Below are 23,550 nucleotides of genomic sequence, written 5' to 3'. Positions count from 1 at the left end.
AAGTGTGTGACGGTCTGTGCCACACAATAGGGCTCTGAGCTCAGATTCCAGCGGGGGGAAGATCCAAAGCAAAGTCTATCTCTGTTGTTTCAGGACGACAACGAGGGAGATATGAACGATGAGGAGGAGCTGGAGAACGGAAGACATATCTCAGCCATCAAGAAGAGGCAGCTGTGGTGGAAATCGTACCGAGGCACCGAGGAGAGAAACGTAAGGTCAAGGCTCAAATGTGGAGTATCTAGCTTCTCAGTCTGGAAGATGTTTCCCCGCTCACTCGTCCAGGCGTCTTCCCTTCTGACTCTGATGAAGAAGCAGCCTGGACGAGAGGTGAAACATCTTCCAGACTAAACAACGGGTTTGGCCTGGAGCTGCTAGATTTTTATACAGCGACCTGCATGACTGAGAACCTTCATAGATGACTTGGAGCAATAATTCATATCCTCTTCCTTCTTCTCTCCTTCGCTTAAAGTGCTTAAACTTGCTTTAACGAGTCTGGCTGCTAATGACCCAAATAACACATTTCCTCGTTCCAGTACATTCATTCACTTATGGTGTTTAACAAAAATACAGTCTGAACAAAACACGGAGCGGACTCAGACGGTCCTGGAGCAGGTTAGTGCCATTACACACTGGGTTATAAAGGCAAGAGAACAAGGTCAATGTAGCTCAGAATCAACCGATATGGAACAAAACACTCAGGTAATTAGTGGAAATGTTAGTTAATAATATATATTGACAAAGATGTAAATAAAGAGCAGAAATAAGGTTAATAAGCTGATAAACTGGCTGTTGTTGTAGATTGATGTTACAATCTCAACTTAAGTCTGCCTCCACTTTCACCTGCATGATAGTGATAACCTCATCCCTGGAAAGATTGGATCTGGAAACACACACACACACACACACACACACACACACACACTCACATATTCTGACCTTGTTCCCATATAAAGGTCCGTAGTCTGTCTCCGCTGGCCACCTCCTGAGGTTTAAAAGCTTTTAGGGTGTGCAGACACAGATGAGTGATGGGCTCGATTTACAGAGTAGTGCTGTTCGGCTTTGTTCCTGCTTATCAGGGACTATAAAGAACATTGAGGCCTTTGACTCCAGCAGCTCGTCAATAACGCACCTTCTTTGCCTCCTGTGCTCTTTTCTTCTCCCAGCTCCTCTCCACTCAGGACGGCATCAGTACGACTGAGGTGGGGGCTGCTCTGTGTGTGTGTGTGTGTGTGTGTGTCCTTAAATGTTGCATGGTGCCCACTCACCCTCAGCCCCTAAGTGTTAGAGTTAGAGTTGTACCCCCTTTTCCTCACTGCAGCAGTTTCGCCAAGTCGCTTTAATTAACAAGACGCGGCCTTGAAATGCCTCTGAGCTGTAAATATGGAAGATATCAGCGGGACACAGAAGTTGTTGGTTCTATGGTAAATGTCTCAATGACAGCATTATGAATCTTTTCCATAGAAAAGACCCATAAATATAACTTTTATTACTGTAAACGTTGGTTTATGTGTGCAGAAATAGTCATTTCTGGCCCAATGGGGAGTTTAAAATGTCACAGTTAATCTATCCAAATTATTTTGGAAACTCCCACTTGTAATTAAAAGGTGAGATTGTTCCCTGCACCTTCTATGGCCCCCGCTTGTGTGTCTCATATTTCCAAGCTCAGCACAGGAAGTCAAGGGTTCTGTTTGGATAATTTAGTGTGAAATGCTCGTCAGTTTGGTTCAATTTGGTTCTGGCCGGAGCTAAACTGTGTGCAGTGTGAAAGGTGGAATTATCCCTGTGCTGCCCTACAAGGCCGGAGTGGAGTAACGGACACAGACCACATCTGAGTCTGATCCCCAGACCATCTGTCCACTTTGATAGTGTAAAAGCGGAACATCTGTATCTCCTCATAAGTGTGTGTCAGTGTTAACACAAAGCTCAGTCACGCCTCTTCACCTTTGTAGGGCAGAATGCTGTGTGATAGTGTGACGCCGGCCTGAATCATTTCCTGTTATAGATGTTTTCCTCACATCTGCTCATTGTCCACAGAATATGCTGGCGATAAACGGGACGTCCTTTGACTTTGTCACAACGGAGAACGGGCCCGTCTGTCTGGATCTGTACTCCACCCCCCAGTATAAAAGGGACCAGCCCAGTGATGGGATAGGTGAGCTGGGCAACTTCCTGTTGTCTGTCAGGATGGATATGGACGGAAATCACAACTCCTTTTCCCTTTTTTCCCTAAATCAAAGTGTTATACATCTCAAAATCCAGCAAAAAAACTATCTTTCATACTTCCTCACCCATTCAGTCAAACTTTTCCCAGCACCAGGATGACTTATTCCAAAGCAGCACACACTCAGATGTGCCTTCCCCTCTGTCTTGGCTGTACCTTGTGATTAGACTTTGTACTGTGTTTACTTTGTGGCTAATGAAGTAATAGTTTTGTCTTAAACCAGGAAATGCCACAGAGCAGTATAAATATTTTAACGATAGCACATGTCTCCTGTGTCCAACCAGAGAAGAAGGATCAGTGTGTGTACGAAGTGCGTTTGCCCCCAGAGGAGCCAGACGTGGAGCGAGGAGAGGAGTCACAGGAGAGGGGAGAGGAGGAGGAGGAGGGAGGAGAGGAGGAAGAGGAGGAGGAGAAGAAAGGTGCAGTTGGCGCTATGGTCACTGCTTTCCGCTTTGTGATGAAACAAAGTTACATCTGTGCTCTCATAGCCATGATGGTGAGTAAGAAAGAGTAACTGTGATTGTTCACCTGAATACATCTTCCTTCTAAATACTATAATGATGTCATCTATGACCTCTAAATGAGGTAACTGACCTCTAAACCATGATGATGCTGATGTGATTTCTTTGACTGTCATTCATATTTACAATAATGCCAGTGGGACATGAACGCAGCATTTTAGCCGTTGAGCAAGGCAGTGAATCCCAGCTTCTTCCATGGAGCTGCTTCCATTCACTCCTTTCATATCAGTTGCAGGCTTGTTGTTGTTTGTGTTTATGGGATCTAATCCGTTCCCCTCAGGCCTGGAGCATCACTTATGTCAGCTGGCTGACGTTTGTCTTCTTGATCTGGTCCTGCACGCTCTGGATGGTGAGGGACCGCCGGCGTTACGCCATGCTGACGTCTCCCTTCATGGTGGCCTATGGCAACCTGGTCATGGTTCTGCAGTACATCTGGAGCTTTGAGATCATGGAGCCGGTCCCAGGACTCTTCCTCAGGAAGGATGATCCCTTTAAGTCCCTGGCATCCAAGGTACAGCAGAGGAGGAACAGTCAACAGATTGTGTCGATTTAGCTCACAGTCTCACACAGCACTTTTCCTTTCTGTTTCCCACAACCCCATGCAGACTCTACACACACGTTTAGATCAAGTTAAAGCCTTTAAAGAGAAGCTGGATGTGAGGGAGTTTTCTAATGGCCTTGGAATGTTTAAGGAGCAGCACAAGAAATCTCTAGTTGTCTTTATAAGGTTACATACTTTACTTTTTATTGTATTCTATTCCTGAACTTGAAGTTCATGCTTAGAGAAAAAACAATGATCAATCAGAACAGGCAGGCTCTTACCAGAGGGGGGCCCTAAAGAGATAGTGTCCGTTTTCACTCAGTGTACACAGTAGTTCTATAGCAAAGCAAATCAAACCAAATTCTAAGGCCTTTGTTGACCTAACTGAGTTTAAAATGTGATTTGATACTTCAGCAGGTCAGCACAGACGCTGGTGAGTGTGTGTGTGTGTGTGTGTGTGTGTGTGTGTGTGTGTGTGAGACAGAAAGGCTTCCAGTGGCTGTAATATGTAACCATCATCACTGCAGTGCTTTAATTAATGTATTCTTCCCTCCTGAGGTGTAATTGGATTCCATATGCACGCAGTCTTAAAGTGTATTTTATGGCTTACTTGTGCTTATTTGAGTGCCAGATGAAGGCAAGGAGTGTGTGAAAGTTTAGACCATGCCATTAAAGTATAGAGAGTCGGTTCCGATTTACATTAATCCTCTCCCATGTTGTAAACACCACCCACACGTTAAAGCCAAAGATTCAACATGTTAGCACGTTTGTCTAAACACTTTAATCCTTTATGTGTAGGTGCTGTGTCTGCTGAGCTTCTGGCTGCTGCTGAGACAGACGCTCACAGAGAGGCAGGAGAAGCTGAAGGAGGATGACGCCGGACTCTCAGACGTTCACGTGGACGAGCACAAGAAGAAAGGTGAGCGTTGATTCAGATTATAGGAGAAATCCTGTGTTTTATAGTGAAAGGCAGGAAAAACAGCAGCAGCAGCAGATACAAAGCAGATGTTGCATGTTGTTGTAATTAGCACGTCAGTCAGGGTTAATGTGATTCCTGGTGTGCTGCCTTGTTTATAGAGGAAGAGGACACCGAGGAAGATGGGAAGCAGGACATCATGCAGGTGTTGGGCAACATGATCATGGCCCTGCTGGTCAAGTACTGGATCTACATCTGTGGTGGCATGTTCTTCTTTGTCAGCTTTGAGGGACGCATCGTCATGTACAAGATCATCTACATGATGATGTTCCTCTCCTGTGTGGCGCTCTACCAGGTACACACACCTCACACACCCTGTGGCGCTCTACCAGGTGCACACACCTCACACACCCTGTGGTGCTCTACCAGGTGCACACACCTCACACACCCTGTGGTGCTCTACCAGGTACACACACCTCACACACCCTGTGGTGCTCTACCAGGTACACACACCTCATACACCCTGTGGTGCTCTACCAGGTACACACACCTCATACACCCTGTGGGGGCTCTACCAGGTACACACACCTCATACACCCTGTGGCGCTCTACCAGGTACACACACCTCATACACCCTGTGGGGCTCTACCAGGTACACACACCTCATACACCCTGTGGTGCTCTACCAGGTACACACACCTCGTACACCCTGTGGGGCTCTACCAGGTACACACACCTCATACACCCTGTGGTGCTCTACCAGGTACACACACCTCACACACCCTGTGGTGCTCTACCAGGTACACACACCTCATACACCCCCACAATCATTACGTTTCACCAAATTGACTGATTTAGTATCTCTTTAGTCTTAAATCAGCTCAATCAGTTTTATGATGCGTGTATTCCAATCCAGATTTAGCTCACGAGGAAAATCTCCTCCTGTTTCCAAATTCAATTTCCCAAAAGACAAAAGGCGCTGGCAATTTTACGAGTGTCATAAAGTTTGTGTACTGCAGCCTCATATCCACAGTGTATTTATGACTGTTTTATATCCTGAATAAAGCCAAACAGAGTCCTCACACTAAATCCTAAACGTCATCTGCGATCTGTGTAATTTAACGCATCCCCGGCCGCTAACGTGCGGTGATTCACGCTCCGGGTTCTTGCCGGTTTCCAGGTTCACTACGAGTGGTGGCGACGGATCCTGAAATACTTCTGGATGTCGGTGGTGATGTACACCATGCTGGTCCTCATCCTGGTCTACACCTTCCAGTTTGAGACCTCGCTGCCCTTCTGGTCCAACATGTTGGGCATGGATGAGGAGAGGTGAGAGATGAGGCTCCTCTGCCCTCGAGCAAGGCAGTAGACAAGCATCCTAGTTCTAGTGGAGCTGCATTGAAAGTAGAATCTTGCTTTTTCTGAGCTCCTCTGTCTTTCTGTGTGTGCAGCCTGAAGGATCTGGGCCTGGAGCGTTTCTCCGTCTCCAGGCTCTTCACCAGGATCTTCATCCCCACTTCCTTCCTCCTGGTGTGCATTCTCCACCTGCACTACTTCCACGACCGCTTCCTCCAGCTCACCGACCTCCAGGCCGTCATAGCCAAAGAGGAGAGCACCATATACAGGTGAGACGCGTGAGGGAGGAGGGAGAGCGTTGTCCTGGACACGCTTAACTACTGTCAACGTTTGATTCACGGAGCTGTAGTACAAAGTGACCTTTCCACGACCTCTATGACATCACACTGGGTTCAATCCTGCTTGTTTATGCTTGAGATTAGATAAGGAATGGTCCGCTACAAGTTGTCAAAGCTCGCTGACATTTATAGTAGTTTCTCTGAGTTTGCACAGCACCCTCTACAGCCAGGACCCATAAACTGAATATTGATGTTTAAAGTCTTTAACCTGATTCCAAAGAGAGAGTTTGAGCGATTCTCTCCAAACATGCTTGATGAGAGTAAAGTGTGATGCTGTGTTGTTGTTGTCGAGCAACAGCATTCCTCCCTGTGTGGGCGTTCGCACTTCCACAACCTCATCATAACCACTGTCCTCTCACGCATCTCTCATTGTCTTCCTCGTTGTCCCGCTTTGTGTGGTGACGGCTCTGATGTGGTTTGTTTGAACTGTGTTGCTGTCGTCTTCGTAGTCGTCGCCGGTCGTGTGGTTTTCCGGTTGTTGTTGTTGGTTTTTTAGTTTTCTTTTGGTTTGGTTGTGGCTCAGTTTCAGTCTGTGTCTGCTTCCCTCTGTGACCTGTTGCCATTTCTCCTCTGCCGCCCTGCTCTCCTTCTCACAGCCACGGTAAAGTCAGTGGTCGTGTCTATCTGATCATGAATAGGTGGGTACCTGCTCGCTTTCTGTGGCATCCATCAACGCCCCCCTCACCCACCCACCCACCTGCCACCACTCCCCCTCCTGTCACTATACGTCCTCTCCCTTCACTTTGACCCTTTGACCTATTGAACTATAGCTCCTGTCTAATTTAAGAAAAGTGTACTGACTTTCCTTTTGTAGGTTTTAGTTCTGTAGTATCTTGCCTGTTTCCTCTCACAGAACCCCCCCAGCCCCTTTTTCCAGTAAACCCCCTCTTGCAGCCGTCTCTCAAACCGCCCACCTTTGTGTGCGGCGGCCTCTTTCTCAAGCATGTTTGAATCTTAACGACTTATTCTTCCCTCTCAGTGTCTTGCCAGTGAGTCCTCATTGCACTGAACCTCCCTAAGCCGAAACCCTTCTTCCTCCCCCCTACAACTCTCAAGATATTTATGGTTACACTTTTCATGCATTGTAACCTCTAGCTAGACTTTTGTAGGTGTTATAAATGCCGTTGTTAGTCTCAGCTTGTGTGTGTCAGCATCTCTCCTCACTGTTCATCTTGGCTTCTTGTGTAACTTTATTGTTCCGAGCAGCATCAAGCAAAAAATTCCCGCCCAACAGAGCAAGTAAGTGTGACCGGTAGATAAGGACATGCCTGCCTTGATATGCGGCCGGTTCATGCAAGCCAAACCCGACCTCGCTCCATTTGCCTGAGAAGATTTGTAAGGGTTAATGCCTCCTTTAGCCAGCTGCCGTTAGATCCACTGCAAGAGGAGAAACCCCTCAGACTCCAAAAGACAACATGTATTGTTTGAAAGAATGCAGAAGGAATGTGCACTGCTTCTCAAAACGCCACGCTTGATGAAACGTCACCCTGCCGCCCTGCGTTAGCGGACGCAGGGCTGATGACTCCCATCCTTACATTTGCATCGGAGCCTTCTGAGAATCAGACAGGCCGTATACAGTTTATATGTGTTTGTCTGTCTGTGTGTGTGTGTTAAATACTTATGAGGACCAAAGATGGAAATGTGAGGGGAAGGTTTGAATCTAAGGAGCTTTTCGCCTGCTCTCAAATTGTTATGTTGGATTTGGGTTTGTTGCTGAATTTAGAATTTCTGCTTAGTTAACTTATATTTCAATACTTTCACGTTACTCTGACATCTCTTAGCAGGTTTGTAAGCGCTTGAATGGACACTTATAGGGTTTAAAACCTCTAAAAGTTCCTCTACATGAACTTAGTTTGATGCATATATGTTCACCATTACCTCATATAGTCAAAGTGTAATATTAATGTTGATATGATGATGATATCATGGTTAGGGTTAGGATTAATGGTGACATCTTTACATGTCACATGAGGACAGACGAGGGCAGAGGCACTGAAGGCTTGATAGAAGCCCACGAAATGTTAAATGAATGAACCAAAAACAGGATTTGATCCTATTCATGATGTTTATTTTCAGATGTTCCTGCATAGAGTGGTTGTTTTGGTTTGGCGGGATAAAAAAAACAGAAATCTGATCCCAAAAAGCAGCTGAATACACATCCTGAAGCATCAGGATCACTGGCTCCACACGTGAAGAATCGGCATGAAGTGGCAGTCGCACAAACCGCCGTATCGAAAGCAACAACAGAAAAACAATACGGCAAACAAAAACACTGTGACACCGGAGGGCTGGAAATGATTCTGCCAGTGTCATGAATAAATAAATGCTTCTTAAAAATGCAAATGTCAAATAAACATGAAAGAATACGACCCAGAAGTTGAATGCTGATGTGCATTACAACTACTAATTGAATAAAATTGAATGAATAATGATCCAAGTCCTCACAAGTATATTAACCCAGGTGTGTGTGAGCTCATATCTTTGCAGTGTCTTTGCGTGTGATAACTTCTCCCACGTTCCTCAGGCTGGTGCACCAGGACGGCAGCCTGGCGGACCTCACCATGCTCAGCTCCTGTTCCACCGACCCTCCGCTGCCCCGGGAGGAGCAGGAGCAGGAGAAGCAGAGGGACTGGGCCAGGGAGAAGGAGAAGGAGCAGGAGCAGACGCTGGTAGTGGTGATGGACGAGGAAGAGGAGGAGAAGGTGACCAAGCCCGCCAGCCTCTCGGACCCTCGCCAGTCCAGCGCAGAGGAGAGCCACCACTGCAGCGGCGGGACCGAGGCGGAGGCCAGCACGGAACAGAGCTCAGGTTAGAGAGCAAGGCTGATGGATATGTGGAATAACCAGGATGTGTGCTTGCATGACTCATTAAATATCTTCTAATCTTCAACACTAAACACACTCAACAGTCTGGGCTTCAAGAGTAGGTGAACCTTTAACCTTCAATGTCTTCTCTAATCTGCTCATGGGAACATAAACAAATTGGGACAATCTGGGGAGAAGAAGGATTGTAGAGGCTTATGAAGCTGGAAAAGGCTCCAAATTCATCTCTGAAGTTCCAAGTATTTATCATATTTTCTTTTTGCTTCGCGATCTTGGACGGCTTATAAGCGCCGAGGGAACAAAGGAATCCAAAGGAGAATATCAGAGCAGCATGGAAACCAATAGAAGCTTAATAGAGGCTGATGCAGAAAGACAACAGCCCAAAAGATAACAGGATGATCGACAATGAAGACAATCTGTGGTTTGGAACGTTCAAATCCAGGGACGGGAATGTCTTCAGTCGCCAGTGCAGCTTCATGAGACGCACGTCTGGCGATGAAATGCAAGATTTCACCAGAAGAAACAATCAAAGCTTCAGATTTCAACTTATAAAATAAGTATTCCGACTGACGCGCTTCCAGGAATTCAAGCAAAAAGCCTGCGACTCTCAATCAGCTTGATCCTGAGTCATATTCATGCGGTGCTGCAGGGGGAAGCTTGTAATCAGACGTGTGATTGTAATGCATAACTCACCTAGATGCTCCTGCCATCCTCCCCCTGAGCCTGAGGTCATCAACCAACAAACCCAGCCTGTCTGCAATAAAGAAACAAACAAGAAAGCAGCTAAACTTGTTCACCCTCAGAATTCGCCATTGCGTCTGCTGCACTTTTACCGTCACTCGACTTGTTTCATTTCACACATTAGACACATTACACATTTTACACGTTATAATTGAGTTTATTGCTCATGTGGAACGCTATCCAAACAACTGAGTCAAGCTTTTTACGGCTGAAGAGTGCGACGCGTGCAGAGTGGAAGGAGGCGTCTCTGTTTTGGTATTAAAGACTGCAAAAGTGTGAGAATAAATGCATCACTAACACTTTAAAGTTTATATAATGAGGCGGCTGCACTCCCCTACGCATTTAGTCACGACTTCATTTTCCCCAAACTTTAAACACCTTCAGCTGCGAAACCCTTGAATGTGTAAAAATTGGCGTCGTCGCCCTTTAGATGCTTTTCCACTAACAGACAAACACACCAACATGCGACCGAGAACATGACCTCCTTGAATGTGTGCAGGCCGGTTGAATCAAAGTGCAGCGAGCGACGGAGAGATATTGTATAGAGCTAAATGATGTTCCACATTTTTATATTGGAGCGTGACAGAAACTTGCAAAGGATGTTTACACCAGGGTGACTTATTGTGACACCCGAGTGGTTCAGCGAGCGTGCACAGAATGTACCCGCACACACACACACACACACACACGTATGTATGGGCTCTCACGTGTCGCTGTGGTAGAAATCTGAGCAAACACGTGATTGTTCCATTCATGATCCTGATATGAAAGGTTGCATCTCTGTGTTGCTGCAGACGTCGTCCCCTCTCTCGCTCTCGGTGACGCGTGTGTGTTTAGATTGGCTGTGCTGGTACTTTGGGTGCATCACTTTGAATCATGGGTGCTGGGATCTTCTCAGCTTCCTGTCTCGCTCACCTCGTCCGTCTCCGGCCTGCTCACAAGACGAATGTTGCATACATTTCTTAATGGCCCAACGTGTCTCACAGAGGCTGGGTGCGATGGTCAGGAGGGCACCTAAGTATCTGCCGGCGGCGCTTTTACCAGACCTCCATTAATTATCACAAGCTGCGTTGTAAAAAAAAAAAAAAAAAAAAAAAAAAAAAAGCTGTTGTGTTGCAGATTTTTGGTTTCAGTGAGATTTATTCTCTCGTTTTCTCCTCTGACACCACGTATAGCTCAAGTGCCCACTCTAATCCATTACCTCCTCCCGCTAAAGCTGTTGCCATTAGAGTATTTACACAGACGGTCACAGTGCTCTTAAATTAAAAGTTGTTTGTATACACAGTCAATAAAATAGGTGATAAAACACAAACCTACAGGGCCTCTGGGTTTATAATGAGCTGCGTTCCATATGAGCTAAACGCTGTCACAGAGTTCCTCACCCGGACAGTGAGGGCGCTACTAAAGCCAGAATAATATGACTTTAATAAAAAACATAAGCTACTCTACACTGCTCTGCTGAAGCACCTTCATGAGATTATAAAAGTGGTTTAAAGATGCACACTGAGCAAAAGTTAATTGTTGATATAAATGTAATTGTTGTGAAGATAAAGGTCCATCACAAGAACAGAAGACGTCTTTAATTTGAGCTCCTATAACTCTGAATTAAAGCGTGAAGTAGCAGAGTGTTATTATTTTAGTCTATCGAGTCCCAGATCTTTCTCATTAAGTGTAAAGGAGGTCATATTGTCTGTCTGTGCCACTTCCACTCATTAAGTAGAACATAAACAGTGACATTATGCACTTTCAGTTACTCTTCTTCTTCCTCTTTGTTGTTTTTCGTCATAAACAAACCTGTCCTCTCCCTCTCCTCTTTAGATCTGAAGAACAAATGGCACCTGGTGGTTGACCGCCTGACGGTGCTCTTCCTCAAGTTCCTGGAGTATTTCCACAAGCTGCAGCTGTTTATCTGGTGGCTGCTGGAAATCAACATCATCAAGATCGTGTCCTGCTACATAGTCCTGGTCTCCGTCAAAGAGGTATGAGAGCGACACTGAAGAGGGCCTGCGCTTGCTTTCACACGCCGCCTCACTCGCTCTGATATCATATCTAAACAGGCCGGATTCATTATGACTCTCCGTCCCTCCACAGGTTTAACACTCCTCCATTGCATTTGAAGATTCTGCAGCTACATTAAATTACAAATATTAGTATAACTGAGCATTTCAAAAGACATCCTGGTTCAATTCTGGATCATTTATTAGCAGAGGGGCTGTTTTACTGTCACATCCTTGGAAAACAGACATTTTAAAAGTAGAATTTATTGCTAAATCCAATGCTGAGCCCAGACGCAGACGGCTCCGGGCCCAAAACCACAACTCCACCAAACAAACAACTGTCCTTTTAAGAAGTATCATGTTGTACTTTTGTATATTAGGAGTTGTTTGTTTGGACGTGCGTGTCAGTCTTTAATTACATTTGGTCGGTACGTTAGAGGTAGACAACAGTTCAAGTGCAGTGAATAGAGAATGGACTTTAACTATGTCATAAAACTCTTTATTCCTATTTTATTTTCCTGCATCCGTCTGGTTTGGCATTAAACGGCTGCGTGTCATCGTTGACCATGACTAAGAATGTGATCTGTGTATTCCCCTCACAAACACACACACACATATAGCAGCCTAACCTGTGTGATTCTACAGCTTTACGTCTCATCAAATTGCTCTCCGGTGTTCCAAGGATTAATCTTAGCCGCAGTTACAGCACGTAGAGCGGCGAGATAAGGAGAGCCGCGGCCAGAGCCACGGTGGAAAAAGGATTTACGTGAGCCGTTTCTCGTCTTCATCACCTGCTTTGTGTCCTGCGCAGGTGTCTTTGTTCAACTATGTGTTCCTGGCTTCCTGGGCCTTCGCTCTGCCGTACAGCCAGTATCGGCCGCTTGCCTCCAGTGTTTGCACAGTCTGGACGTGTGTCATCATCATATGTAAAATGTTGTACCAGCTGAAGTCTATAGACCCGCCGTCCTATTCCAGTAACTGCTCCATGGTGAATAGAACCAGTTTACACCTCTAACACCTCTAGCTAGCATAGACTCTATTGTCATTTACAAAGATCTACATTTATCCCATTATAATCACACATTTGAGGATCTTAGTTTTGGTGTATTCAGGATTGTTTTGTCTCCTCAGCCATCAAATTACTCAGCGGCGCAGATAGAGGAGATGGAGGAGTCTCTGCTGTATAAGGAGCTGGTTGATCCTGCAAACTGGGTGGGCATGATGAAGGCTGATGTGCTGCTGGACTACCTCAGGGTGAGTGTGTGTGTGTAGAACAGAATTAATAAAGAAGTGATGAAGAAATGTGTAGAATGATAAAGAAATGTATAGAATGTAATTAGATTGCAAGCTGATATTGTGTTGGTAAAGTGTATGAAGAAAAATGTGAGTATTTGGGTAAAAAATGACAAATCACAAGTTTCCAGAGTTAAAAATTATGACTTAAAATGTTTAACAAGTGAATCATAAAGATGAGAAGGAAAAGCAAACTAATTTTCACATTTTCGATGTTTGTCTTTGATCATTTCTGTTGGTCTTCCACACTACAATCACATTAAATGTATTCCTCCTATGTTAACTTAGACCTAAATGTTGTCGTGCTCTGTGCAGAACAACCTGCTGATGCTGGCTATCCTAGGCTTTGAGGTGACCATCTACCGCCACCAGGAATACTTCAGACTGAGGAACAAACTGTCTCCTCCTGCCGCCAGGATCATCTTCCACGACATCACGCGGCAGCACCTGGACACCGGCATCATCAACTTCATCAAGTACTTCATCAACTACTTCTTCTACAAATTTGGGCTGGAGGTAAGGTCCAGAACAGAGAAGGGGGTTTGAGTCCTGGTGTCATGATGTCATGTGGGGAGACCCTGCAGTGACCGCTGGTCCGTGTCTCCCTCGCCACAGACGTGCCTGCTGTTGGTGGTCAACGTGATCGGGCAACGTATGGACTTCTACGCCATGCTGCACGCCTTCGCCCTGATCGTGGTCATGTACCGGCGCAGGAGGAAAGCCATCGCCGAGATCTGGCCCAAGTACTGCTGCTTCCTGGCCTGCATGCTGACGTTCCAGTACTTCATCTGCATCGGGATCCCTCCTGCCTTCTGTACAGGTGTGTGTCCCACCCTGAAAGTGCTTCAAATCATGTTAGCAATCACGCGCAATGTAAATAAGTCTCCTGTCTGTCTTTCTCAATACTGTGATGTCATTTTTCCATCTCTGGTTTTATTTGTTGCCATGTCTTTTGTTTTTGTGAGGCCTTTACTGCCTGTTCCGTTCCGTTAAAGTGCTCCACAAATAAACTTGACATTTTATGTTGTTCACTACTCTGATAATGGTGCATGTTTTCATTCCAGACTATCCCTGGAGGTTTCCAGACTCCTCTACCGACTCCAATGTGGTCAAGTGGCTCTACGTTCCTGATTTCCACACCAAGCCAAATCCAATGTTTCTTGTCTGTACGTGTTACCTGCAGTCTGAAGCACTGTTTACTAATCTGATATGATATAAGGAGGAGGAAGGATTGAAGTAAAATAGCTGCTTTAGGCTTTAAGCTCCAATAATAATAATAATAATAATAATAATGCTTGGAATGAATTTAATAGGAATGAGACCTCTCCTCTCTTCTCTTCTCCTCTCCTCTCCTCTCCTCTCCTCTCCTGTCCCAGATGACCTCATGGTGCTGCTGTGTGCGTCTCTTCAGAGGCAGGTGTTTGACGAGGAGAACAAGGCGGCGGTCCGTATTATGGCCGGTGACAATGTGGAGATCTGCAGAGATCTGGACGCAGCGACTTTTAGCGTCCATAACCCCGTCCCTGACTTCATCCACTCCAGGTACACACACAGGTGTACGGCCATAAAGACACACACACACACACTTACACTGCAACTCCAAATGTCCTCAATACCTCCTGAAGTTGAAATCCAAATACGCCTTTAAAGTAGAATGTGACCTTTTCCAGCCATCCTTGTCATATTTAATCTATATTATAAATGTGAGCTGCGTGGTTCTGGCCGCTCGCAGCAGCAGCAGCAGCGTGTCATGGAGGTGCTGGCTGTAAAGCCCAGGCCCTCCGCTGGAGCTGCTCCCTGTCCTCAGGAGACGGCCCGTGTTGTGTTTGGCTGCTATCTGCGTAACTTTAGATATGAGACGCTGGGCGGCTCAGACTTGAGAACATACTCGCTCAGCAGACTCCCTCCTTAGATAAACAGAGCTGAAGAACCTGATGGATGACAGCCGCTCACCTTCGCCGCTGAGCGTAACTCAGATATTTTGGCTGGCCGCCCACATATGTTAGAGTGATGGAGAGATACTGACCTCGCATGTGGAAGAGGAGGGAGGTGAAGGTAACAAGGAACCAAGCCGGCGCAGAGCATCCTGACCTGTCCACAGTCATTGATTATCTGCTCCTCACATTCCACTGTTTTGATGCGCAAAGTGGACAAGTCTTTTATTAACGCACTCTGTGTCCATCAACAAGCCCTGGCCCAGAGAAAGAGAGCGCCGCGGCCCGTCTGTCCGCGCCGCAGCCCAGCAGCTCGGCACTTATTCCATCATTTCCCTCCAGGATCGAATTACGGATACGGGGCGGGGTGGAGGAGGGGAGGAATCCATAATCCACAAAAACACTCTGTCCGTCACTCCGCGACTCAGACGCTTTTGCCCTGTACTCTAACTCAATAAATAGCTTTTAAGTATGGAAAAGGTATTTTCTCCCCCCGTGATGAAGAAGGACACTCACTCAGCTATTCCGGCCCATCAGCACGGCCGTCCGATCCAAACCCACTTCATCAGGGCTCCTTCCTTTAACAGGGTTTGCTGTTGTTGTGGTCCCATGCCCCCCCCCCCCCCCCCCCCCTCCAGTCTATCATATTAATGTGCGCTACTTCCTATGTTTGCACCAGAGCCATCACATTAATGGGCGCTCGCTCAGGAGATAGAGCAGCATCCATACACATGCTTTTAGTGCTACATAGAGCGGCGCACCTGTGCTGAGTGACAGGAGTCGGGTTCAGCTCTGGTTGCCGTTCATTGATCAGACTCTACCGGTGTTTTGGTCACTAAGTGATGAAGCTAAGTGTGATTGATGGGACGGGAGTGTGTACAGCGCCACGCAACAGAGTGAACCGAAATGATGTTTGGACTAGAGGTAGGTATGCGTCCTGGTTAGTAACTCAAGGATGTGTCAGGAAAAGTGTCAGGAAAGAAAATGGATCTTGTGAAACAGAAATCAACGTTTCCTAGTGACGAAAGCGACACGACCCAGTGAGGTCAGAGGTCATCTGTCAAATTTGTTATTGAAAGTCCAAGTTGACTCCTTAAGTCTCCTTGCTGTTGCCTTCCAGGTCCTACTTGGACATGCTGAAGGTCATCATGTTCAGCTACCTGTTCTGGTTCGTCCTCACCATCATCTTCATCACCGGGACCACGCGCATCAGCGTCTTCTGCATGGGCTACCTGGTGGCCTGCTTCTACTTCCTGCTCTTCGGTGGCGAGCTGTTGCTCAAGCCGATCAAAAAGATCCTTCACTACTGGGACTTCCTGATCGCCTACAACATCTTCGTCATAACTATGAAGAATGTTTTGTCCGTGAGTATTCCTGTTGTTAATGTATTAAAGAATTTCCTGTCGCGCTGCTTTGTGTGAAGTTAAGTAGGAGTTTCATACCTTACTCAATTATTTAGCGTTCTGATTGTGCTCAATGTGAGTTTTGGCAGCTGAGGAGCTTCTTATTCACGATATTGTGTTTGGTTATATTACTTATTTATCTAAATCATATTATGAAAGTAAACTTTAAAGGATTACTTCTTCCTCTGTTTTCCCAGATCCTTGCTTGTGGCTACATCAAGACCATGCGTGTGAAACACTGCTGGTTGATCCAGTTGCTCAGCCTGGCCTGCACCATTAAAGAATATAAAAACGATATCGACCCAGAAGATCAACGTAAGACAGCTGAGCCTTTACTTTGTTTATTTAATTCTTTTAGATGTTTTTACAGGGAGACATGTCCGCCTCAGTTTTAGGAAGAAGAAGCCTAAATCCAGAGCGCTCATATTGTAACACGCTCTGGCAGCAGCATGTCGGTAGATTTTGCCGCCCCAGTGTGTGTGTGTGTGTGTGTGTGTGTGTGTGTGTCTAGAGTGTGTTCTCCCCAAAATCAAATGAAACATACACCCTCGTTTAAAAAAAAGAAGCAGGAATGTAACTAACACCATAAATGATGGCTGTGTTCCATTCAGCTGTGCCAGGGAGCCAAGGCAAGAGCACGGCACAGCTAAATGGAATGGAACCCGTGAGCAGGGTAAAGGTTTAAAAGTGGCATAAAGCTTCAATAACCTAATAAACTGTGTGTGTGTGTGTGTGTGTGTGTGTGTGTGTGTGTGTGTGTGTGTGTGTGTGTGTGTGTGTGTGTGTGTGTGTGTCTTTTTCTAGAGCGCTGTGTCTTGCCCAGCGACGAGGCCGGGATCATCTGGGACAGCATCTGCTTCGCCTTCCTGCTGCTTCAGAGACGCGTCTTCATGAGCTACTACTTCCTCCACGTGGTGGCCGACATCCGGGCGTCACAGATCCTGGCGTGCAGGTACGGTGCAGCACGTGAGCACCTGGGCCGAGTGTGTGTCCCACCTGTACAAGTACCACATTATAATTCTGATAGCTGGTAGCACCTCAACCCATCCAAACGTGTGTGACGATAGTTGGAACCCTTTTTAAAATCTTAATTTGGGAAGTTGTGTTTTGCTGAGAGATGGATGATGTTGTAATGTTCTGTGTGTGTGTTTGTGTGTGTGTGTTCGTGTTTCAGAGGGGCGGAGCTTTTCCAGGCCACCATAGTGAAGGCGGTGAGAGCGAGACTGGAGGAAGAGCGCAAATCTGTGGAGCAGCTGAAGAGACAGTGAGACTCTTAGAGAATATTTAAGCCGTAATCCTACATACTGTGTGTCTTGATCTGGATTAGATTAGTCGTTGATCTCGTTGCAACTAGATTATAACCAAACCCAATGAGATGTTAACTTGAGCCTCAAAGGTGATGTCATGGGGATCAAACAAAGCCTCATTATTGGACGACTTTCCCTGTCACTCATTTCCAATAATGGGAATTTATTTGTGCAGGACTTCTAAACCACTTCATAATGCTGCCTAAACACTTCCTGTGATTGGTCCCATTGAATGCTCCATTAAAGCATCAAAGGTTTTTTTTCTGAATACGTTTGATGAAACTTCACTTCACTTAAAATTTAGCGAAGTTGATTCAGGAAGCCGCCGACTCCTGGCTCAGTTTATAGTGTTTCCAGGAAGTCAGCTCCTAGTATATCAATCTACATAAAGCCAATGTATTTCCACCACTTATGTTACCTCAGGAGTCATTCATAAACTCTGATAGTGCCCACTCACGCACCCTAATGAGCACTCTGCCGCTACACAATGTACACTCCTTCACATATGACCCTGTGAGATGTTTACGGTCGCTCCTTGATGTTCTCCTGTGTCGATTCCTTGTGTCTCCTCTGCCGTCTCTGATCTAATCAGGATGGACCGCATTAAGATGAGGCAGCAAAAGTTTAAGAGGGGCAAAGAGAAGATGATGAGCATGGCCCAGGAGTCTGGAGAGGGTCCGGCCCTCGTCCAGCCCCACGAGGAAGACGAAGACGACGGTATGGCGACGGCCGCCAGTGTCTCCCAGGCGCCGTCCATTTGATAGACATAATTTGATTGAAGTTACGTAATTGATAACAGAATGTAGCCATGTTGTGGTTTAATGATGCCATGTTTGCAGTGAATTCTTCTAAACGAGCAGCATCTAAGAATGGAAATATGTCTGCCTTGAAGTTCACAAAGCACTGATTTGCTTCTGAAATGTTGCATTGATTTATTTGTGAAATTTTAGGAGCACAGCGAACGAAAGCCAAGACCAAAAAAAAGCAGTGGTGGAGGCCGTGGGTTGACCATGCGTCCAGTAGGTTGACCCCTCAACCCCTTTTATCTCTTCCTCCACTTTGAGAGGCATCTTGTGTCCTTGACCAGAACGCTGAGGATTCCCATACTGCCCCTGGGCTCTGAAGGCACCAACATAGCCTCACTGCAGCCAGACTTTAGTCGTTTTCTGTCTCTATTTAAGGCTCCTTGTCACTCACAGATAAAACCCCTGTGAGATCTGTTTCAGTGTGGACAGAGAGCAGGGTTACCTTAAATAGACACCATACGATGTGATGAGGACAGAGAAAATGGCTAATGACTGGAGGTTTGCACTTGTTTAAAACACAAACGTAATCACCGGTCTGACCTGAGGAGCCCACAGTAGAGAATCACTCTGTAAGGAAACATTTCAATGCAAAGATATGAAGTCGACTTGCCTTTATTCTCAGTACTGGAATAAAGGACGAAGGGTCGATTCATTCTTTGCCTGCAGACATGAGCACCCAACAGGTGTCACCCAGGAGAAAACCCAGAACGATTGGACAATTGAGCAAACAAACACATTCAACCAGTGGTAAACTCTTCATGCTTTGGTTGCCTGTTGGGTATGACCTCATGTCTCCTTGTCTTCACTCCATTCCACCCCCACACGACATTTTCAAATTATGTTTCCATTTTTATCTCCTTGTGGTTTTTGATGCTTCGTCGTCTTCATCACCCCAGCATCCTCCCTCACCCCCTCACCCACTGCCGTTGTTCTGTTCAAGGACATAAGTCAGCCTCGTCCACTCCATTAACACTTCTGGAACTGGAATCATTTACTCTGTCAATTTGCTTTAAGGCGACTGTGCTGTACCTGTAATGCGAGTGTGTGTGTGGTCATACATAGGGTCATATCAGCCATACTAACACTTCTGGTGTGTTGTGGTGTGTTTTCTACATTTTCTGTTCTTCTTCTCATGTTTTTTAAGGGTATATACGTAGACTTATATCATCTCCTATCATGTAAAAGGTGTTTGAAGCTGTAGATGTCCGTGCTTGGTGTGTTAGATGAGATATCTGTGGAGGTTCCAGACAGCGAGCCTCATGTTTACTCTCAATGTGTCTGGCTGTCTTTGCTGCGTGTCTCACTGAATCTAACTCCTCCATCATGCCGTCTGCCCCTCAGTGGTTAGAAGTGGAGACTATTACTTGTTTGAAACTGACAGTGAGGAAGAGGAAGAGGAGGAGGAGAAAAAAGACGACGACCTACCGAAGAAGTCGGCGTTCCAGGTGACTCTCGGTTGTTTATTGGTGACTCGAGTACCATACAGCATAAAGCACACAGACCACCTGCTGTGCAACAAGTACACACATCCTACACATAAAGCTTGAATCCCTCTCACTCTTTAGACACATAAGCACATTTTACTGTTACACTTTGTTCACTTTTACTTGTAGACACACTGTTTTTTGTGGCATGACGACTTTTTGAATTCTTTTCTTTCGTTCAGGAAATTCAAGAAATCCTCTCCATCCCTCGACTGTCATCTATCACAGTTAACCTCTCATGTTCCTAACACCATGTCACTCTCTTCTTCTAATCCTCTCCCACTCTGTCCTCCCTCCTTCTCTCTCTCTCTTTAGCGAGCTATCGGGAAGTTTGCCTCTGCTGTTTTGGCTTTGCCCAAATCTATCATTAAGCTGCCTAAAACTATCCTGCAGTATGTGGTGAAGGCAGGCAAGGTATTCACAAGCAGGAACTAACGCCGCTTGCTTCCTGCATGTGTGCTCGACTTTAACAAATCATCCACTCAAACCTTCATCTCCCTCTCGTATTGTAATACATGCATTCATCCATATTCACCCTCTGCACCCTTATTGACCGCTGTGTCCGTGTGCATGAGTGAACCAGTTTGGCTCTAAATCATCACATCTGACATGGAATGGAAATGTTGTGAGCTTGCATCTCCCTGCATGTTCTTGTCTGACCGGCTGGAGACTTTTGCATGAATCTGAATGCTTTGAAAAGTAATTTTTTTTTTGGCGGCGTGGGTTTTCTTTGGTTTTGTCTGGATCCTTTGTCTGCTGCTGTGCTGTTCTGGGAAAATCTGTTGAAGCAGAGAAATGTGATGTTTTGTGTTCTCCATTGAACGTCTCTGCTGGAAGATAGTTTTATGGTTTTTGTCGTTGTTTTTGTGCATATTTAGGCCATTAATGACAAAACTACACTTTGGAATATATGCTTGTTAAATAGTTAATGGTCTAAATTTGCAAAACCATCCATACAGTCTTTAAATCGGTGTGTAACTCTTCTGTTCGCTTGCTGTTGCCTTCATATAAATATACAGTATATAATAAGCTTCATTCACTCCTCAGCTGTTTTAACCCTTTCTTGGATACTGACCTGTTCTCTGTTCTCCAGTTCCTTTACCACGCCTGGATCACAGACCCCAAAGCTGCTCTGAAGGAGCGAGGCAAAGAGAAACGCAAATTCTGGAAGAAATACACCAAAGGAGTGAGACGCAGGAAGAACAAGAAAGAGAGTAAGAGCAAAGGCCTTCCAGATGAAAACATACAGAACATACAGAACACACACTGGGAGGTTACAATTCGTAGGACATTCTTGCATCTACAGTCACACAATTTTGCTGTGTGTGTGTGTGTGCAGGTCATGTGGCCATAGAGGTCGGTGAGCTGTCAGATAGTCAAGAGACGGATGAGAGCAAGAAGACTGATGGTCCAGGTTGGTGTCACTTTTATATAATTGATCTTCCGAAACACAACCAACATGTCTATGTGAGTCTGAATGTGTTCTTCAGTCAGATCACGAACACACAGAATCACGAGCTCCACAGTGCTGCATAGGTTTATTCCTCCTCTGTCTGTGGCTGAGAGTGAGTTCAGAGTCAAAGGAAGGATGCTGAGGAGCTGAGACAGTTTCAGGATTTCACTTTGTGATGTTACGGAGCAGCACAGAGCTTTATGAAAAATGTAACGCCTCATCAGCTGCAGAGAGGAGCTTTATACTTTCCACAGTCTCGATCCCAATGATTCACTATGTGTGCTCCTGTCATCAGACAACATCATCAAGCGAGTGTTCAACATCATCAAGTTCACCTGGGTGCTGTTCAAGACAACTGTGGACAGCTTCACCAGGTGGATGAACGAAGTGTGCAGGGAGTACATCGACATCTCCACCGTGCTGCGGATCGAGCGCTGCATGCTGACCCGAGAGGTCAAAAAGGTACCGGCAACATTCTGATGTCATTTAGAGAAATGCGACGTAATGTTTACATACACGATTCAGTAAGCGATGGACTCCTCTCCTCCTTCCAGGGCAATGTGCCGTCCAAAGAAAGCATCCACATCTACTACCAGAAGGCCATGAGGCTCAACATGTCCAGAGCGTCCAGCATGGATCAGCTCAGCGAGGAGGAGTCGGGCTCCAACAGGGTGAGAAGGAGGCGAGGAGGCTACCGAATGGAGAGCCAGGACTCCACCGCTTCCAGAGACAGCATGTCCAGGTAAACAATACTCCATGGTGGTCGTCATGGGAGACCGCATGGAGACAGTTTGTCATCTGAACCTTTTCTCCTTTTTAGTGGCAGTCAACCCCCGTGTTGTGGTTTGTTTATTGTGGGTTGTGAGAAATTGAGCTATAGATCAAAGGAATTACTAAGAGTAAAGATATTGATTAGCTTCTTGGTATGATTATGGTATTGAGGGGCCATTTCGTCTTCATTTCTCTGCATTTAAATGTTTTTAAATGCCCGTGCTGTGTTAGCTCCTCATGTATCCCATCTCATGCTTCTCATCATCTCACTCCCCCATCTCGTCACCTCTCAGTGCCTACACTGAGGCCACCATGCTGTTCTCCCGCCAATCCACCCTGGATGACCTGGATGGAATGCCAGAGTGCATTCCCAAAACCAGTGAGCGGGCCAGGCCCAAACTGCACAAGATGAGCGGCCTGGATGTGTCCAACTCATCCGTGGAGAGCGGCAGCAGCCTTGTGTCCAGGTGCTCGTCCTCTGCATCACCACACAGCTGCAATGGGACCTTCCAGAAAATAATGAATAATGAATGTCAAGAGTCTTTTCTCACCCTCACACGTTCTGTGGTTTCATGTTCCCAATTTGGTTGAAGCACAACATGGCACATCTCCACTCAGACACCCATTGTTTGTTCTACGTTGTTCTCATAATCACTACTTCCTTTATCGTCCATTGAAATCCACCAGAGCAGGTTGTTACTGTGTTGACCCGGGAAAATTGTTCTTTAGCAGGTTTCTAGTTTGAAAATCCACAGTTTGATGGACTTAAAACTAAGCCTGCTGTCGTTGTCCCCCACAGTGAAGCCACCCAGTGTGTGACCCTGTACTCTAGACAGGGCACCACGGACACCATAGAGGAGGTGGAGGATGAGCAGGATCAAGGGGAGGACAAGAAGCTGAAACCCTGGGAATCTCAAGTGGCAGATGAGAGCCAAGGGGTTGAGGGAGGCCCCTGGAGTGATGGAGAGCCCAGAGAGGCAGAGGAGGAGGAGGAGGAAGGACAGGAGGGACTGGAAGGACTAAAGGACACAGATGGAGAGGCGTGTCTTTGGGAGTCCTTTGGTCCAGATGAGGGCCCCTCCCTTCGGCCGGAAGAGACAGAATCTGCTCCTTCTGCCCAGGAGAAGGACTTCACTACTGAGAGCGATGAGGGGGAAGCGCAGCAGGACTACATGCAGGGCGAAGGCCGGGCGGGGCTGCGCTACACCCCCGACACCGACGCCTCCAAGATGTCCGACGCCGAGGTGCCGCCCAGCTACAGTAAAGCCGTCAGCTTCGACCGCCTGGAGGTCAGCGACGATGAGAGCGACGAGGACAGGAAGCGGATGATGATTATGACCCCAGACAGCCGCACTGAGAGCAGGTCGGACCTCCTGCTGCCATCGATGACCACCGACCTGACTGCCAGCGAACTGCTGCTCAACAAGTAAGCCCCAGAAATAAAGGCATCCGGTTCAGCATGACGCAATCAATCAATATACAACATCTTGACTCTCTTGTCTTTGTGCAGAACCATGTTGACAATATCCATGTAGATCCATTATTAAGATTGAAATCAGCATGAAGGGATTTTGATTACAGTCCTAGATGATGCTCTTGTAGTAGAGCAGTAGAGCAGTAGAGCGTTCCAGAGCTCATCTCTCCTT

The 23,550-nt window shown here is 46.3% G+C and overlaps 1 protein-coding gene across 2 annotated transcripts in view; it reads left to right on the top strand.

Moving 5' to 3' along the window:
* piezo2b (piezo-type mechanosensitive ion channel component 2b) overlaps positions 1–23,550 on the top strand; it is a 56,692-nt gene that overhangs the window by 24,855 nt on the left and 8,287 nt on the right. The window contains exons 9-38 of one of the 2 annotated variants that reach the window (XM_076148313.1): positions 94–210; positions 2,035–2,152; positions 2,506–2,717; positions 3,023–3,253; positions 4,082–4,202; positions 4,361–4,554; positions 5,380–5,528; positions 5,651–5,824; positions 8,418–8,701; positions 11,275–11,435; positions 12,265–12,441; positions 12,585–12,707; positions 13,062–13,262; positions 13,362–13,566; positions 13,811–13,912; positions 14,123–14,288; positions 15,801–16,044; positions 16,281–16,398; positions 16,888–17,035; positions 17,258–17,347; positions 17,983–18,107; positions 18,341–18,409; positions 19,538–19,641; positions 19,996–20,094; positions 20,774–20,894; positions 21,020–21,094; positions 21,429–21,595; positions 21,688–21,875; positions 22,198–22,371; positions 22,704–23,330. In XM_076148313.1, the coding sequence (XP_076004428.1) occupies positions 94–210; positions 2,035–2,152; positions 2,506–2,717; positions 3,023–3,253; positions 4,082–4,202; positions 4,361–4,554; positions 5,380–5,528; positions 5,651–5,824; positions 8,418–8,701; positions 11,275–11,435; positions 12,265–12,441; positions 12,585–12,707; positions 13,062–13,262; positions 13,362–13,566; positions 13,811–13,912; positions 14,123–14,288; positions 15,801–16,044; positions 16,281–16,398; positions 16,888–17,035; positions 17,258–17,347; positions 17,983–18,107; positions 18,341–18,409; positions 19,538–19,641; positions 19,996–20,094; positions 20,774–20,894; positions 21,020–21,094; positions 21,429–21,595; positions 21,688–21,875; positions 22,198–22,371; positions 22,704–23,330 (5,084 nt within the window). The remainder of the gene's footprint in view (positions 1–93; positions 211–2,034; positions 2,153–2,505; positions 2,718–3,022; positions 3,254–4,081; positions 4,203–4,360; positions 4,555–5,379; positions 5,529–5,650; positions 5,825–8,417; positions 8,702–11,274; positions 11,436–12,264; positions 12,442–12,584; positions 12,708–13,061; positions 13,263–13,361; positions 13,567–13,810; positions 13,913–14,122; positions 14,289–15,800; positions 16,045–16,280; positions 16,399–16,887; positions 17,036–17,257; positions 17,348–17,982; positions 18,108–18,340; positions 18,410–19,537; positions 19,642–19,995; positions 20,095–20,773; positions 20,895–21,019; positions 21,095–21,428; positions 21,596–21,687; positions 21,876–22,197; positions 22,372–22,703; positions 23,331–23,550) is intronic. The other variant, XM_076148312.1, reaches the window with a different exon arrangement.

The sequence above is a fragment of the Genypterus blacodes genome, unplaced genomic scaffold (assembly GCF_046128005.1).
Source record: "Genypterus blacodes isolate CSIRO-AG114 ecotype Tasmania unplaced genomic scaffold, CSIRO-AGI_Gbla_v1 ptg000005l_1, whole genome shotgun sequence".
NCBI classification, from domain to species: Eukaryota; Metazoa; Chordata; class Actinopteri; order Ophidiiformes; family Ophidiidae; genus Genypterus; species Genypterus blacodes.
Note: the sequence above shows the minus strand (reverse complement) of the source record. Positions and strands in the feature narration are given on the sequence as shown.